This window comes from Aspergillus costaricaensis (assembly GCF_003184835.1).
Source record: "Aspergillus costaricaensis CBS 115574 unplaced genomic scaffold BO79scaffold_38, whole genome shotgun sequence".
In the NCBI taxonomy this organism is placed as follows: domain Eukaryota; kingdom Fungi; phylum Ascomycota; class Eurotiomycetes; order Eurotiales; family Aspergillaceae; genus Aspergillus; species Aspergillus costaricensis.
In genome coordinates, this window is record NW_020291838.1 from 131,226 (window position 1) to 148,366 (window position 17,141).

Below are 17,141 nucleotides of genomic sequence, written 5' to 3' on the forward strand. Positions count from 1 at the left end.
GTTATACACTCGGGTGAAAAAGTTGGCCGCTGTTGCTTTTCCCCATTTATCTCGATAAACTCTCAACTCCACGTGAGCATGACGCAAGGGTGAATGGAGTGTGGGCAGAAAATCTCCGTGAATATGGAATAAGTGCGTAAACAGTGCTCCTATACAGAGTAGAAATGGCAGGCTGGTCCTGTGAGAACAGACTGGCTCAGACAGCGACTAAATTGCCCATGTTACCTGCCTTGTGTGGTTCCACTTGTCGAGTCCTCTAAAACCAAGGGCACCAGTGTCCAATCGCTTCTCAATTAACTCTAAACCCAGGAAAGAATTGAGCAGTAGTGGCAGTCCGTTCCCTTCCCCGGCTGCAGGTGGCCAATAAATGCGCCCACCAATCTGCATTGGGCTCAACATTTGCCAGCCGGCATCGCTCTAATTGTCAACACTTGGCTCCCGAACTCCACGGTGGCGTTGACGGCGTTACAATGCGATGCATACACTAGCCAAGTGGAACCATAAGGGTGCAAACGAGAAGAAACTAGAAAAAGTAAAGAGGCAGGCCTAATTACAAGGGGCAAGATTGCCACGTACGGGTGCGTCTGGTCCAATTTAGGCTCTCCTTGATGGTAACCATCTAAATTCCATTCATACGATAAGGTTTTCTGGACAGTTGAAAGAATTGGTCGTGGTCAGGGATAATGGAAGCTCCAAAGAACATCATCTGATGCAACTAGCATTGCATTAGCTTTCTTTGAACATTTGCATGCGGATCAATGTTCTCAGCCATAATCTGTACATATGCTACTCTTCCCCACCGGTCAGAGCTTACAAGGTGACAATGAAGACCAGTGTACCTATGCTGAAGTCAGCAGACTTAGACTAGCCCACCTCCACAACCACGCATTTCCTCAGAGGTTGGAGGGGTGCAAAATCCAATTCCGTGCAAGCCCTCACTATCAGTCTATCTGGCCATCTGTCACCTGCCTGTACCATGGTTGCCTCAATTTCTTGGAAAGTCCTCTTTGGCAAAGGTTACCTTCGCCCGGAATGAATGTCCGGGGTAGTCTAATTTGTGGTAACTCCAGATGTCAGACGAACAGGAGCATGTTAGATCTGACTATGATGGAAATACTTGCGTCCGCAGTGCCCTGTTACCATACACTGGGTATTTGTGCGCGGAAGTGAGGAAATAGCCACATTATCAAGGAGATGTAGTTCCAGTTAGCTTCAGATAGAATGGCCATGTGCCAGTTCCAATGAGTTTGTTGAAAGAAAGGGGCTTATGCTCTCAGATAATACATGTCCTATCAATTACATCTGTTCACATGTCTGATTGGATTGCCACTAGATCTTCTACCCCGGGTTCAGGACCCCCGCGGGGAAGAACGGAGGCATCACAGTACCGCACAATACTTCCATCTTGGTAAGAGCCTCCTGCAGCCGGAGGGTGAAGTGAATGCAACCGGACCTCGCCTCTTTGTTCAGGGCTCAACCCGACTATTCCCAACAGTGCGCTCTTAATTCACTTCCCCTCGCACCTGCTTACTTCAAGTCTTTTAATCCCCTCCGCCTTCCTAACTTCATTTCCACCTCACCCCGCATCTGTTGTGCATTCTTTCTCATCCCCGTACTTCCCCACGCCGCGGCTTCGACGCGCCCTGTTCTTCTTATCACTCACACCATTGTGGCTAGTGATCCTCTGTACTCTAACTTGTGCAAGCACTTGATCCACACGCGCTTTTCTTCATCCTAAGCCAGGTAAACACCATGGCAAAGGAGGAGGTGACCCCGATTCAGGCGGTCGACTCTGCTGTTGACCCCTAGTATGTGTCTTCCATGTTTACCTATTCTTTCTTCGTCATGTATACTCACTTTATTTGCGTTAGCGGCAGTCACAATGAGCCCGATGTTACTGAGAAGGGCACTACGGAGCACATTAATCTGAACAAGAATACTTCTGCCAAGTAAGTTACTTCATCCGATCTTGGTGTCTCTGTCGTGTTCCCAATAACCAATTCCATGATAGAATCAAGAATCCCCTGGCGGATTTGAGCCCAGCTCAAGTGGTCCAAGATGTCGAGGACTTTGCCACTGAATATCAGCTGACTGATATTCTCCCCTTGCTCAAAAAGGGAGCCCTTGTGGCACGCGATCCCGAAGACTTTCAGTCAGTGCCCGATATGACCAGTGATGAGATCACTGCCATTCGTGATGAGAAAGATCATAAGTGGCGTCAGCCTAAGGCTCTCTACTTCACCATCATTCTCTGCTCCGTCGGAGCTGCTGTCCAGTGAGTATCACGCCCGAGACTCTCGCTTCCTATCAGTACAACTTGAACGGTGATTTTGAGCTGTTTTGCTGATTAATTGCCAGGGGTTGGGATCAAACCGGAAGTAATGGTAAGTGTGCTCTGAAACTTGAGTATAGCAGTCCTCGCTAAACTTAATCTATCATCTAGGCGCCAACCTCTCGTTCCCTGTTGCGCTTGGAATTCCTGAGGATGGTCCAAACGCGTCGAGAAACCAGTGGCTTGTCGGTGTCGTCAATGCGTGCGCAGCCCTTGTCCCCGTATCTTGTGAAGATCACCTTGAGACTAATGTTCTTGGATAGGGCTCCATACATGTCTAGCGCTGTTATCGGATGCTGGCTGTCCGACCCACTGAACAAATATCTGGGTCGCCGTGGCGCTATTTTCATGTCTGCCATCTTCTGCCTTCTTGCTCCTATTGGATCGGCCGTCAGTCAGACCTGGCCTCAGCTGTTCGTGACTCGTCTGCTGCTGGGCTTGGGAATGGGCTTGAAGGCGTCTACAATCCCAATGTTCTGTGCAGAAAATACCCCGGCTTCTGTTCGTGGAGGTCTCGTTATGTGCTGGCAGTTGTGGACCGCCTTTGGTATCTTCCTTGGGACTTCCGCGAACCTTGCTGTCAAAGACACTGGGGATATCTCCTGGAGACTCCAGCTCGGTTCTGCCTTTATTCCAGCGCTTCCTCTGCTGATTGGTGTCTTCATGTGTCCAGAGTCGCCTCGCTGGTACATCAAGAAGGAAAAGATGCGTAACGCTTACCAGTCTTTGTGCCGTTTGCGCAACACCCAGCTGCAGGCCGCGCGTGATCTTTACTACATCTACGCACAGATCAAGGTTGAGCAGGATATTGCTGGAGTGAGCAACTATGCCACCCGATTTGTCGAGTTGTTTACCATTCCCCGTATCCGCCGTGCAACCCTTGCTTCCTTCGTCGTGATGATTGCACAGCAGATGTGTGGAATCAATATCGTTGCCTTTTATTCCTCGACTGTCTTCCAGCAGGCAGGAGCCAACGTTACCGAAGCACTGTTTGCCTCCTGGGGTTTCGGGCTTGTAAACTTTATCTTTGCATTCCCGGCGGTGTTTACCATTGACACTTATGGCCGTCGCGCTCTGCTCTTGTTCACGTTCCCCCAGATGGCTTGGACTCTGCTGGCCGCGGGCTTCTGTTTCTACATCCCCAAAGAGCAGACGGCGCATCTGGCATGCATCGCTCTCTTTGTCTTCATGTTCGCGGCTTTCTACTCTCCCGGCGAGGGACCAGTCCCGTTCACTTACTCCGCAGAAGTCTTCCCTCTGTCTCATCGTGGTAAGTGTGAATCTCTGTTACTCAAGTCACAATCAGGCTAACGAAAGCAGAGGTCGGAATGGCCTGGGCTGTGGCAGTTTGTCTCGGCTGGGCTGCGGTACTTTCAATCACCTTCCCCCGCATGTTGGCCGTTATGACTCCAACTGGTGCCTTTGGCTTCTACGCGTAAGTCCTAAAATTATCTGATCTTGCCCGCCTCGGCCTTTTCTGCAGCCACTCTAACCTTTTTCAGGGCGCTGAATGTGACTGCCTTTGTTATGATCTTCCTGTGGGTCCCTGAGACTAAGCAGCGGACTTTGGAAGAACTTGACTACATCTTCGGAGTCCCGACTCGGATGCATATGCGTTACCAGATGTTTCAGGTGCTTCCCTGGTGGATCAACCGCTACATCTTCCGGCGCAACGTCCACTTGGAGCCCTTGTACAAGCTTGACCACCTTGCCACCAGTGGCTAAGCGGGATGTATCTGTCTGTGAGCACTCCAGGTTTCATGTGCGTGTACGATGAAACCGTTGCTTTCGACACGGAGTACGGATGGGTATGCTGTTTCGCGAAGTTTTCGGCGTTTGGTGCGATTTTCCGCGCTCTAATCACGGGGTAGAATATGAGTGCAGGATACAGTGAAATTGAGGGTGTTTGCAAGGATCTTCACTGAGTGAACGATCATGTACTACTCTAATGAATGATAATTTATGATTAGTGCTTCGGCGTTCACTACATACGTAGGACTGATTCCTCCGCGAAGAGAGTAATCATGTAGAGGGTCTGTTGATACTTCTAGCTGGACAAATTTCAGGGGTATGTAAATAAACTGGAGGAGAAGAGGAGGGAAAGAGTGGGGGGTTTATACTCAGAAACTGGGGGCCTCAGGATCATCATGTCCTCTACCCCTCCCTTCTCTGCCTCTCGCCTAGAAAAGGCTGTCTCTGGGCATAAGCAACAGCGCCGGTCTGGCCGGCCAGCAGCTATGCAGGTGCACCTCAGACGCGGGTCCAATCTAAGTCTATACATCGGCCAACATACCGGGTTTGTTTCTGCATCCGCGGCCCGTACCTTGCATTCAACTACATGCGACAAGTAACACGTCAGTCCTCTCTGTTAACTCCATTCTCCCCCAGCACCACCTCAACACTTGCCGTACAAAAGACCCAAAGGGAAATCCCTAGTAGCTCCTCTTCACCGGCGGCACACTCTTACAATCCCCCTCATCCAACGTCTCCATAATCACCCCCCGATACCCCACCCTAACCCCCTCCTCCTTCTCATCCTTCTGCCACGTCCAACTATGCCTCAACCACCTCTCATCGTCCCTCTCCGGGAAATCCTCCCTCGCATGACTCCCCCGACTCTCCGTCCTACACAACGCCGCCTTGGCCGTCTGCGCCGCGCACGTCAACAGATTTCTCAACTCCAACGTCTCCACTAGATCCGAGTTCCAGATTAGACTTCGATCGCTTGTCTTGAGTCGCGTGGAGAAGTCGTTCTGCACTTGAATTACTTTGCTTAGTCCAGTGGTGAGGGATTCGTGCGTGCGGAACACAGCGAGGTCCGTTTGCATGGCTCGTTGGAGGTTATGGCGGAGCGATGAAGACGGGAGGTCGCCTGTTGCGTGGAGGGTTGTGGATAGACTGGATAGGGAGTCTTGGCCTAGGTTGGACAGAGGGGTATCATCACGGGGAATATTGTGAAGGGGCATGTTAGGTTCGTTCGTCTCGGCGATGTGGAGAGCACACGCCCGGCCGAAGACAACTATATCGAGGAGCGAGTTCGCGCCGAGTCTATTGGCGCCGTGTACGCTAACGCTGGCGCATTCGCCTGCTGCGTAGAGGCCCGGGACTGGCTTTACATCTGTATCCGGGATGTCTGTCCCGGACAAAGTACGACTACTACTAGTCGTAAGCACCTGTCCCTTATAGTTCGTCGGGATCCCACCCATGCAGTAGTGCACCGTAGGAACAACAGGGATAGGATCCCGCGTGATATCAATCCCCGCGAAAATCGACGCCGTCTCGAGAATCCCAGGGAGCCGTGAGCGGATAAGCTCAGCCGGTAAATGAGACAACTGGAGATGAATATGATCTTTCTCCGGGCCACAGCCCCGTCCCTCACGGATCTCAAGATTCATAGCCCTTGCTACAACATCCCGACTGGCTAGATCTTTAGCCGTCGGGGCATACCGCTCCATGAACCGTTCGCCATGCGCATTGAGAAGATATCCGCCCTCTCCACGCGCACCTTCCGTGATGAGTACCCCGGCCCCATGGATCCCGGAGGGATGGAACTGCACGAACTCCATATCCTGGTTAGGGAGTCCCGCGCGAGCAACCATGGCATTACCGTCCCCTGTGGAAGTATGTGCGGAAGTGCAGGAGAAGTAAGCCCGGCCGTAACCGCCCGTCGCGAGGACAGTGTTTCGCGCGAAGAAGCGATGCAATGTGCCGTCTTCAAGAGAGAGACAAATGACGCCCACGCAGGCGCCGTCGACCATCAGGAGATCGAGAGCGAAGAATTCGACGAAGAATTGGGTATCGTGCTGAAGTATAACATATCCCTCTGTCAGTCCTGAATCCCATATTGAACCATCAAATAGTGTACAATAAGATATCATGATAATAACATACCTTCAACGCTTCCCCATACAAAGCATGCAACATAGCATGACCCGTCCGATCCGCCGCACAAGCAGTCCTGTACGCCTGTCCCCCCTTCCCATAATCCAGACTCTGTCCTCCCAGAGCCCGCTGATATATACGTCCGTCTTCGGTTCTGGAGAACGCCATACCGTAGTTCTCCAGCTCGTAGATAGCCTTCGGTGCTTCCCGCGTCATATAATGTATTGCATCTTGGTCTCCGAGCCAGTCTGAGCCTTTGACTGTGTCGTACATGTGCCAGCGGTAGTCGTCTTGAGTCATGTTGCCTAGCGCCGCGTTGATGCCGCCTTGGGCTGCGACGGTGTGGGAGCGGGTGGGGAACTAATTTTCCAATATCTCATGGTTATTGCTTGGTCTTATTGTGATATGTCTTCTTGTGCAATTGTTGGGGAGGAGGGGGTAGGTATGTTACCAGTTTCGTGATGCATGCGGTGCGGAATCCTGACTCGGTCAGACCGACTGCGGCGCGGAGGCCAGCGCCGCCGGCGCCTATTACTATGGCACTATGATTTTGTCATTGTGGTTAGTTGGTGAGGTGTAGAATGGAGAGAGGGCTAACTGGGCTGGTTACTCACTCGTAGTAGTGGTCGAATAGCGGGGCTTCAGATACAGATGGTCCCGGAGATGAGTGCCGGGGAAGAGTGGAGAATGGGCGGTGTCGTTTGAGGAACGGCCGCGTTTGGGAAGGCTTTGGTGGTGGATTTTTGAGATGAAATGTTCGGCTTAAGCGATACATAATTCAATGTCATGTACTCGAGTTTGAAAGGTGTTTGGGTGATATGAGAGTAGATGGTCATCTCGGAACATTGCCAATATTCCTTTCGAGAGGCCCGAGGCGGGGAACCTTACCCGAGGTTCTCTCGGAAGGGGGACTCCGAGATGCAGGCCTCGGCCAGTCAACATGCGGGGATTGTCAGCCTGGGTCTGGTCCAATTATAATAGCTATATACATCCTAGTGGCGGTTTCCTATGGATATAATGTCGGTAATCTACATATGAAGAGTTGCTCGTCGATACTCGCGCCAGACTGTGAAGCCGAGCTGCTCGTAGAACCCTTCCAGAACCACCCAATCCACAAATACTCCCTCCACGCCTCTCCGCTTCATGTCCTCCATCGCGTGACTCAGTAGTGCCAGCCCAAGTCCCTTCTTTCTATGATCCACATCAACGCCTACACATCCGATGAGGCCGGTTTTGGGCCCACACACAGGTGGAAGCGCCCAGTTTCTCTGTAGAGCCGGCGAGTCAGGACCAAGCATCAGCGTCCAGGCGGCCTGTTTTCCCTGGGAGTCGAAGGCTGCCATTACACTGAATGGATACTTGGTAGGGTGGAGCTCTTCATATTGGCGCACCCAGGCCTATTTGTTGTTAGTTATATCGAGGAGAAACAGCCAATAAATGTGCACGATGATAATATCAGGACAGCTTATGTATTGAAGATGGTATCATGCTTACCGCATTTGTAGAGAAGTTCTTCCTCTGTCCAGCCAGACATTCTTCGTAATGCTCGGGCTGGAGAGGACCAAAAGTATATCCCTGATCTGCCGCCCGAGTAATATACGCGTCAGGGGCCTTGAAGTCGCGGATATCACGGTACAGGTCCACATTTCGTGGGCTCGTATCCCATAGTGAGAAGCCACGCTTCTGGAAGAACTCCTGTACTGACGACGGCAAATCGTCGGGTACTCCAGGAAAGAACCTCGGGAACGAGCTGCTCAATTCGAGGCGTGGGAGTTTCATGTTAGCCTGATACCATGCAGTAATTTTTGAGATCAATGCTGTTCCAAGTCCCTGGCCTTGTTTTGCTGGATCAACTGCGAGCACAGCAATGTTGCCAGCAACACCTGTAGATGTATTGCTGGTGTATGTCAAGGCAAATCCTACAATATCAGCACCAATGCGAGCAACGAAATGGTGCCCATGCTCCTGGTTTATAAGTAGTTGCAACTTCTGAGCGGAAAGTGGGTAGGTAGGCAACGCAGCATTCCAAATAGCAGTCAGTTGCAAGATGTCTCTAGTGTTACCCAATGCTGATTCCTCAACAGACAGTTGACTGGTAGGATTTTCAACTGGCAAGAAGCCCCTAGGCGCTGAATTCCCGAATATCACCTCAGCAGCCGCCGCAAATGCTTCGGGCGTAGGCTCATAGGTGGCAATATATGTTCCAACGGACGCATCTTCCAGGAAGTCGTAGGGGTTGCAGGCGGCGACGCTGACCAGCTTACGGGTCCGGCTAGGCAGCTCCAATCCTAAGGTCCGCTGAAACGGCGATTCCCGCGCATTGATAGAAGTGAAGATAACGACATCGGCAGCTTCAATGGCACTCATCAGCTCAGTCGATAATCCCGCTGCCCCATATCGAATCTCAACCGCGGTTGGGTTGTATTGCTTCAGTATATTGAGATAAACGGAGGCGTTGTAAGAGCCCTTCCTTCCCAGCCCTTCTCCGTCCACTGCACCTCCAGCTGGGGTCTGGTCCCCAGGAAAGAGGAATACGACGTTAGCAGACCTGGACACAGGGAGAATTTGTGAGGTATCTCGAACAAGCGTCACAGACTGAGCATAGGCTTGCTTCGCCAGCGCAGAATGTTTCACTGCGTCTGTTCCCAGAGCAGGCCAGTTGTTCCTCGATTCCAGAGGGCGCAGCGCCGTCTCCCAGCTTAGGAAGCTGCTTTTCAGCTCCTTAACACGACGGATAGCCTCATTCAGCCGCGCGGAAGGAATCTTTCCGGACTCGGCAGCCTGGCAGACCTGAAGAATCGAAGCAACTTGGACAGAATACGTATGGCATATCATGATGCTGTCGCAGCCAGCAGCCAGAGCAAGGACAGCGCCTTGCTCTGTTCCGTACGTAGCACGAATTCCATCCATCTCGAGACAGTCCGTAATAACCATACCGCCGTACCCCATGTCTTCACGAAGAATCCTCATCACATCTGGCGACAAGGTGGCGGGCAATTTGCCATCACCTATGCCAGGTAGGGAGATATGGGCTGTCATGATGGCCTCGATACCTTCATTGGCTGCCTGACGGAAGGGAACCAACTCGCAACTTTCCAGTTGCTCTCGTGTCTTTGGAATGACAGGTAGTCCATAGTGTGAATCGACTGCGGTATCACCGTGTCCCGGGAAGTGCTTTACAGTAGGTACGACCTTGTGCTCCCGAAGACCTTGGGCGCTGGCGCTGGCGAATCGGGCCACAAACTCGGGCTTATCTCCAAAGCTACGAACCCCGATTACAGGGTTGAGCGGCTCGGAATTGATGTCACAAACGGGCGCATAGTTCATGTTAATCCCCGCGGCGCTCAGTATCTCACCAGTTGCAGCTCCGACCTGATATGCGAGCTCGGGGGAATTGGTGGCGCCTAGAGCCATAGGGCCCGGCAGTTGTGGAGCAACTGGAGGCGATACCCTGGTGACAAGGCCATTTTCCTGATCAATTCCTATAAGCAGGGGGTGCTCGTGTCCTGCTGACCGTGCTTCTTCTTGGAGAGCATGCGTCAAAGCCTTTTATTGGAATTGTAAAATCAGTCACTGAATCTGGGCGCGGGCATACTGCGGATAGCCATGAATGGTCACAGAGGGGGTCACCTACCTGGAGTTGAGCTGCATCGCTAACATTTCGTTTGAAGAGTACGATAGCTCCAATACCATAATCGTGGATCAGAGTCTTTATTTCTGGGCTCGGAGTAAGGCCGTGGAAACCGACCGCAAAGAGCTAAACTCCGCCATAGTTCAGTCGGATGTTTCTTGATGATAACACAAGGCCGGGTGATATCATACCTGACCAATTTGCTTCTGCAGGCCAGTCATAGGCATTGTGAGATTACTCCTTAGTGGAATGGATGATCAAGATAAATTGTTACGTAGCTGTGGCGCCGTAGGAGGGGCAGAGCCGATGGGGTACACGCGTTTGGTTTATCGATAAGAACCGGTGGAGTCGACTAATTTTAGATCTCGGCAAACGAAGGTGGACCATCAAGTTAGAATGGAGTGAGAGGCCGCAATACAATAAGGAGAAGCAAGACAATAGGAGCCAGGTAGAACGTAGGGGCTGAAATAAGAGAATAATAGTTGGGAAAAGAGGGGCGAGAGACGATCAGTGCCGGCGGAGTAAAAACAGATTGAGTTGTGCAGCCTCGCGATTTATTTCCGTCCCCTAAACATTCATGACCGAGTCTCCTCTGGGGCCAAATTCGATTCATCAACCACTGTTGAACAATTTAGTATCCTCTTGTAGCTATTAAAAAAGAGAGGACTAATCAGTAAACCGTGGCCGTCGAAAAAATGTTATATGAGGTAGCCTAGTCATTAATTCAATATGCTAAAATTTCTGATATTTACATTAGAATGATAAGAAGCCACCAAAAACTGTCATATCGGTCGCGACACGGCCGAGATCAATCATCAATGCAGTTGGGTATTATGCTTATGAAGTGGCGACCCAGATGGGTTGCTGAAGATTTAAACGTGCGAGGCGCTCTTCCTTTTCCACTTTTCTTCCTTCTTAGCCTGAATCTTTGCATCAACCGTTTCCCTCCATCGAGGACCATACTCCGCGGTCAGATATAAGCCACCACCTACAGCTACCAGCAACAGCGCCGAGATGGTACTGAACCACCCCACGCCCATTGCCTCAAGAGCAGGTAGGACAACACCCGACCCGAGGGCAGCAAACACATACCGGCAAACAAAGTTCGCCGCGACAACCTCCTCACTTCTACCACTCTCCTGCATAACATCCAATCCGTAAGTATTCAGACTGGGGAAGCAGAACATCGTGGCCACCCCTTGAATAAACATAGCGACAACGGGGACTGGTATTCCTCCGACTTCTTTGTCAACTGTCCAACCATAAACAAGGATGCATGCCGGAATAGCAAATAGAATGAAGGAGACGCAAGAGCGGAGACGGTCTTCTGGTATGCGTCGTCCGTTGCGGATACGGATGTATTTCCGAGCCACAAGATCAGCCCAACGGCCACCAAAAAAGGTACCAAATATGTAGCCACCACCGGGGCCGAGGTAGAAGAGGCCGGCTTCAATGGGGCTTTCAAGGTGGAAGCGAGGGTTGAGGACGTAGCGAATGGGGGTGAGAAGGGCGTATTGATTCCACACTAAGGCGCCGGCCGTAAGGCTAGTGAGGAAAATGTTCGGGTAAGAAAAGACCAAGCGCGCAATGCGAAGGGGGGAGATGTGACCCCATAGTTGCTTGGTTTGCTGAGGCAGACTCTTCCCTTTGAAATGGGTGTTTAATTTGTGACTGATGGTCTCCGGAAAGAATATTAAGATGAGGACTGCCGCGAAGCCGTTTAATGCAGCAAGCAGCCAGAAAATGCATCTCCATGGGCGGAAGGTAGCCACGACTCCCTATTAGAAGGTGTCAGCTGAGCACAGATAGGTGAATCATACGTTGTGGATGAGGCATACACCTAGAAAGGGACCAAGGGCAGGCCCGGTCACACTACCTGACAATACCCATCCCAATGGTAAGGCACGAGACATTGGCTCATAGATATCGCCCACGGTGGCACTGCCAAGCACAAGAAATGCAGTTCCCTGAAACGCGGCACATATGCGGAAGATAAAGTAGGCTTCTAGATTGGGGGATAGCGCTGTGGCCACGGTAAAAAGAAAGAATAGTATTGAACTAGCGATGAGGATCTAAGAGAGCAGCCATTAGGGTTTAGAGGAACAGTATGAATGCACGGATGTCACTCACCGGACGGCGGCCCGAGATTTGACTCAAAGGACCCCAGAGGAGGGCAGCGATCCCCATGGAAGCTAGGTAAAGAGCGTTGCTGGCTGTGATAATATCTGCGTCTGTTTCGAATGTTCTGGCGATCTCGGGGACAGAGGCTAAGATGGCAGTGGAGGATATGGGTCCAAGGATAGCAGAATATGAAAGGATGATAACGACAATGATTTTTCGAGTAGGCGAGAACCGGTTGTACTGATCGTCATGGACTTCTTCGGGAATGCTTTCATGAGGCAAAGTACGGTCTGAGTCGTGAGTGGTGGCTTGAATGAGTGTAATGGTAGAGTTGAGAGGCGGTCGATGCTCATGTCTGGAGCTCTGACGTCCATTAGGGACGACGAGTGTCGAGGACGAATTCAAGAACTTTTGGTCGAACATGTTGCTTGGTCGTTGACGCTGTTCAAAGTCGCTCTTGAATGACTTGTGTCGCACCAGACACGGAGAAAAGGCTTCCGTTACTGTTGAGATGATTCTGCTTGGTTTTTAGAGCGAATGTATAAAGTCATGAAGTACATTATGCAAGGAAAAGGTCGATTGATAATAAAGAAAGAGTGTATCTAGATGAACTTGTGATGGATCAAAATCAAATGAGAGGACGGGGCTCCATGGCACCCAGACACCTAGATACTGTACAGCAATGAGTGGTTAAGCATCCAAAAAAATGCTTTAGTACCATGGAGCCACCAGCAGATTTAAGAAACCTGGCCAGCAAAAGGCAGAGAGTCTCGACTACACGTGGAGTATCACGACTCCATTTTTCAGCGCAACTATCGTCGGTGAGAGGGCGAGACTGTCAGACTAACAGCCCCTAAAAACACTTAATCGCCCAGAGAAGTAAGAGCAGAGCCTGCTGCAATATCCACATACAAGTTTAGCTCAGATCAAACTTTGGTAGCCGCTAGACCATTGATGCTCATGGCCTTTTTGACGCCGAGCACGCTTGAGAAACTAGTTATAAGCTTGGGGCAAAAGCCGGGAACCTTAGCTTTCCGCGGAGGTGGGAACCCGATCTGCACAGGGGCGCCAGGAACGATTTCCTGCACAGCCAACGGCGTGTAACCCATTTTGAATCAGCAGTCAAGTTCAATAGCATGTTAAAAATGACCGAGTCCATAATTTCGTTGCACAGAGTTTTCCAGATGGCAGAAGTTATTTCAGCAATCTTGCAAGAACTAAAAATCGTCCGGGGTACGGCAGCTCTCGTGTCGAACACCCAGTAATCGGCCCAGATACTAGGGCCACAGTGGAGACTGGGGACTTCACACGACTCAGGAGAGCTGAGAGACAAGTTCGTGCTTCCTGCCTGGTCGATCGCGCCCACTTCAATATAACTTGGTTTCGTACTACTTGGCAATCATTGACAGTCTCTTGGTTGTAGGGCTACTTGATCAGTAGCTAACGATCGATGACTTCGAATGACGGTGTAGATCTGATCGAAGGCCTCAGGGGACAGGCACAAGATACATCAATATGAGGATGTGCGTGGGTGCCCACCTATACAGGTGGCAGAAATCGAGGCCTTCGAAGCCCGGTCTCATTCCGTATGAAGGTGGTTGACCGAGAAGGCGGACCCTCCACAGTAACATCCCAAGGTTTCAACAATGAGGAGGTCAACCTTCCGCTTTCGTCAAGCTTCAACCCCGGGAAAGCCTTTCACTTCCACTCATCCGGTCGGTGGTGGAGGCTACCCTTGGGACCACTGTGTTAGAAGCTTGCAGTCAGTCCCAATCCACTCAGGCAACCTTGACCCAATGGTCATGCTGAGCATGATAATCGATGGAGTTGCAATCAAGTTGAGCGACAGATAGATAACATACGGCGCCCGGTATGGCAGAGTAAAGGCAGAGAGTCGTATCTAGAATTCTACTATACAAGCCCAGCGATCAATTTGATATGCCAGGGTTAGATCTAGTGATCAGTACAGAGTGAATTTTGCTGTTGGGGAACTTCCAGTCACAGTTCGGTCGCCAAGTCAACTGATAAGTTATCACGAGATCAGGGGTAATGGTGGAGAGTAGAGGACTATTGTAGACACAACAGTCACGGATTTCTTTTGCGGTCTACTTTTGCACATCTTGTTATAATTGCTTTTTGCCCCCTACTCTTCCCTTGTTTTCTTTTTCTTTGCCCGCCCGTTATTACATCTTAATATTCAGTTATTCTCCACTGCGTAGTAGGCACACCAGGATTAACGGAGTGGCTGGCTTAATATAATCTCCGCCACGAAGCTAAGACGCAAGTGGCACGCGAGTCGAGAACATGAAAAGCCACCCAAAGAATACGGTGATAGAATGAGGCTGGCATCCAGAAACTCAGTCCATTGTGTTTTATCATCCCTTGACTTTGGAAGTCATCCTATCCGTGGAAAAGCAAGCAGGACAAGAACATCCGCAGAGCTTAGCTCAGCCACCCATGACGTCGAAAGAGCTGACCCCCTGCGCGGGTGGCTTGAATTCGGTTTGGTGGGTGACCCGATCGCCCTCCGGCCGCTTTCCTCTTCCACTCTCCCCTCCCCATGACATATTCATCTTGTCTCCCTCCTGTGCCTCTCTCCCCTCTTCCTTCTCTCTTCCCCGCTTCATTCTTTCTCTACCGTCCTCCCAGGGCTTATTCTTAGCCAGTCCTGCGGTTTTGTACCAAATCAGTAGTCGAGATATTGTCTTTACATCTGCAAAATGAGTTCCAGCAAGGATTCAGCGTCCGGCGTTCCCGCCCACAGCAAAGGTTCCTGGACAAGTTTCCTTAAGGTATGAAGTTTGAACGACCGATTTTCTTCTAGGCAATTGGTCCCACATCCTAGACTGTCTAATCTCGTATTGCTTTACGGAGCTTGGCTAACCGATCTGGCTCCTTCCTTCAGTCTATCGCCTCCTTCAACGGAGATCTTTCTTCCTTGACCGCCCCGCCCTTTATTCTCTCGTCCACCTCCTTGACCGAATATTCTGCCTACTGGGCCGAACACCCAGGCCTTTTTGTGGCTGCCGCAAAAGAAGCGGATCCAGAGAAGAGAGCTCTGGCCGTCTTGAAGTGGTTCCTCAGCACTCTCCACCAGCAGTACTGCAGTCGCAGTGAGAAGCTCGGTAGCGAAAAGAAGCCCTTGAACCCTTTCCTGGGAGAGTTGTTCCTTGGCAAATGGGATGCCGATGCGGATGTGGGCGAGACCACCTTGATCAGTGAGCAAGTCAGGTAGGTGGTACTATTGTACCCACTCTGCATCTGGATCGTATTGACCGCTTCAGCCACCATCCCCCTGCTACTGCTTATGCTATCCGAAATGAGAAGCACGGCGTCGAGGTATGTAGCTATCCAAGATTCGATGTACGACGTGGCTCTGATTATGAATTTCACATTGTAGCTCCAAGGATACAATGCCCAGAAGGCATCCTTCTCCAGCACCATTCAAATCAAACAGATCGGACATGCCCTGTTGACCCTCACTCCTCCGGGTGCGGATAAGAACGATCCTTCTCAGCAGGAGCGGTACCTGATCACCCTCCCGCACTTGCACATTGAATCCCTTATCTACGGAACGCCGTTTGTCGAATTGGAGAAGTCCACTCGCATTGCCAGCAGCACTGGCTACGTGGCGAAGATTGACTACTCTGGCAAGGGCTGGCTGAGTGGCAAAAAGAACACCTTCAGCGCCATCCTTTTCAAGGAAAACGAGGGCGAGAAGAAGCCTCTGTACACTGTTGACGGACAATGGTCGGATTCCTTCGTCATCAAAGACTCCCGCAAGCATGAGGTGGATAGATTCTCCGTCAAGGACACGAAGACCACCCCGTTGACTCTGGCGCCCGTCGACCAGCAAGACCTCTATGAGAGCCGGCGGGCATGGCGCGACGTTGCGGCAGGCATCGAGCGGGGCGATATGGATGCCGTGTCCGTGGCCAAGTCGAAGATCGAGAACGCCCAGCGCGAGCTTCGCAAGGTCGAGAAGTCGGAAGGCCGCGAGTGGGACCGACGCTTCTTCAAGCGTGTCAATGACACCGACGATGAGGAATTCTGGCGACTTGCGAGAATGATCGGCGTTACGTCCTTGGAGAGCGACAAGACCGGCGGTGTCTGGCGGTTCGACCCTACCAGCGCTGCGGACGCCAAGCCCCCTTACCACAAGACCGGCGGCGAAGGTCTGGGCATTACTGCATGAAATGAGTCGACGGTCGGCAGATATACACGTTGCGTTTAATCAACCTCTTTTATAGTCCGGGTGGACGAGTGATCTGGCGAACATGGCATGAACAAGTGCCACTATAGAGTACGTTTGCTTTCATAACAGGATCTATTATTTGGCTTTGGTGGAGATGTTTCGGCACCTGTATATAGAACAGTAACGACAGCTGGATAATCAGCGAATCCCAGCAACATTGGAAAGATGCAGTTCGCGCAACGGAGTAATGAGAATTTGTTTAATAACCCTTGGTAATTTGAGCCCGCATTATCGCTGACTAGGGTTTCTCCCCGTTTTGATCTCCAACGGGCAATACTAGATTCAATAGTCTCGGGCTGTCTACCTCGGATCAGCCTTCGGTCCGTTACGCCACTCGCTTCATGAATCAGTCATTGTCTGACCATCAAACCTTATTGAAATTACCTCTATCAGAGAAACCCAACATTTGGGATGCGATGAACACCCCTGGCCCTGGCCAGCGGGTCCTGATCCATCGTCATCGTCGTCAGCACTACTGAGAACAGAAGAACCTGGGTTCCTGCACAGGCCATGCATCCAACCTTGTTGTTATTTGGATCTTGATTCGTTGAAAGCTACCACGTTTTGAGAGACGTCAGTCGATGTCAATTCTGCACAGGGCCTGTCATGGCGATCGTTGATGCCAGGAAGTCACTCGATGTTGTCTGTCAGCCAGACATACACATAATCCAATGATTATTACTTTGCCGTGTGGGATAATAGAAATAGGATAAACCCCGAGGCACCCAATATTTGGGTGAATTCGGTACAACTAAGCGGTCTTGGACGTCTGATAGTCACTACCAACCGGTTAAGACTGGATGTCAGGAATGCAGATCGTAACTTCCGTCCATTAGACTATTCAGTAAGCAGTTAGCAACGAAGAGCTGAATGGAAATCAGTGGATGTGCTTTGCTAGTACCAAGTTGAGGATCTATGGG

The 17,141-nt window shown here is 50.9% G+C and overlaps 5 protein-coding genes across 5 annotated transcripts; 2 read left to right on the forward strand and 3 right to left on the reverse strand.

Moving 5' to 3' along the window:
- Positions 1–1,446: 1,446 nt before the first annotated feature.
- Positions 1,447–4,303, forward strand: BO79DRAFT_211222 (galactose-proton symport). Its single transcript, XM_025682980.1, has 8 exons — positions 1,447–1,808; positions 1,872–1,949; positions 2,012–2,275; positions 2,359–2,384; positions 2,444–2,534; positions 2,596–3,602; positions 3,653–3,767; positions 3,835–4,303. The coding sequence occupies exons 1-8, from the start codon at positions 1,753–1,755 to the stop codon at positions 4,055–4,057; spliced, it is 1,860 nt and encodes a 619-aa protein (XP_025535488.1). The 5' UTR covers positions 1,447–1,752; the 3' UTR covers positions 4,058–4,303.
- A 401-nt stretch (positions 4,304–4,704) lies between these two features.
- BO79DRAFT_274610 (succinate dehydrogenase flavoprotein subunit) lies at positions 4,705–6,989 on the reverse strand (the record flags this gene model as incomplete). Its single annotated transcript, XM_025687616.1, has 4 exons — positions 4,705–6,135; positions 6,224–6,574; positions 6,666–6,756; positions 6,829–6,989. The coding sequence occupies 4 exons, from the start codon at positions 6,987–6,989 to the stop codon at positions 4,765–4,767; spliced, it is 1,974 nt and encodes a 657-aa protein (XP_025535489.1). The 3' UTR covers positions 4,705–4,764.
- A 253-nt stretch (positions 6,990–7,242) lies between these two features.
- On the reverse strand, positions 7,243–10,072 carry BO79DRAFT_248007 (putative beta-N-acetylglucosaminidase; the record flags this gene model as incomplete). The annotated part of the gene is made up of 4 exons (XM_025685685.1): positions 7,243–7,611; positions 7,709–9,760; positions 9,849–9,971; positions 10,037–10,072. 4 exons carry the CDS (start codon positions 10,070–10,072, stop codon positions 7,243–7,245), a joined length of 2,580 nt encoding a protein of 859 aa, XP_025535490.1.
- A 645-nt stretch (positions 10,073–10,717) lies between these two features.
- Positions 10,718–13,273, reverse strand: BO79DRAFT_274614 (putative MFS transporter; the record flags this gene model as incomplete). Its single annotated transcript, XM_025687617.1, has 4 exons — positions 12,899–13,273; positions 11,976–12,422; positions 11,684–11,917; positions 10,718–11,623 (listed from the first exon to the last, which is right to left on the reverse strand). Exons 1-4 carry the CDS (start codon positions 13,073–13,075, stop codon positions 10,718–10,720), a joined length of 1,764 nt encoding a protein of 587 aa, XP_025535491.1. The 5' UTR covers positions 13,076–13,273.
- A 1,267-nt stretch (positions 13,274–14,540) lies between these two features.
- On the forward strand, positions 14,541–16,413 carry BO79DRAFT_211223 (OSBP family protein). Its single transcript, XM_025682981.1, has 4 exons — positions 14,541–14,758; positions 14,872–15,197; positions 15,251–15,305; positions 15,367–16,413. Exons 1-4 carry the CDS (start codon positions 14,687–14,689, stop codon positions 16,159–16,161), a joined length of 1,248 nt encoding a protein of 415 aa, XP_025535492.1. The 5' UTR covers positions 14,541–14,686; the 3' UTR covers positions 16,162–16,413.
- The last annotated feature ends 728 nt before the right edge of the window (positions 16,414–17,141 follow it).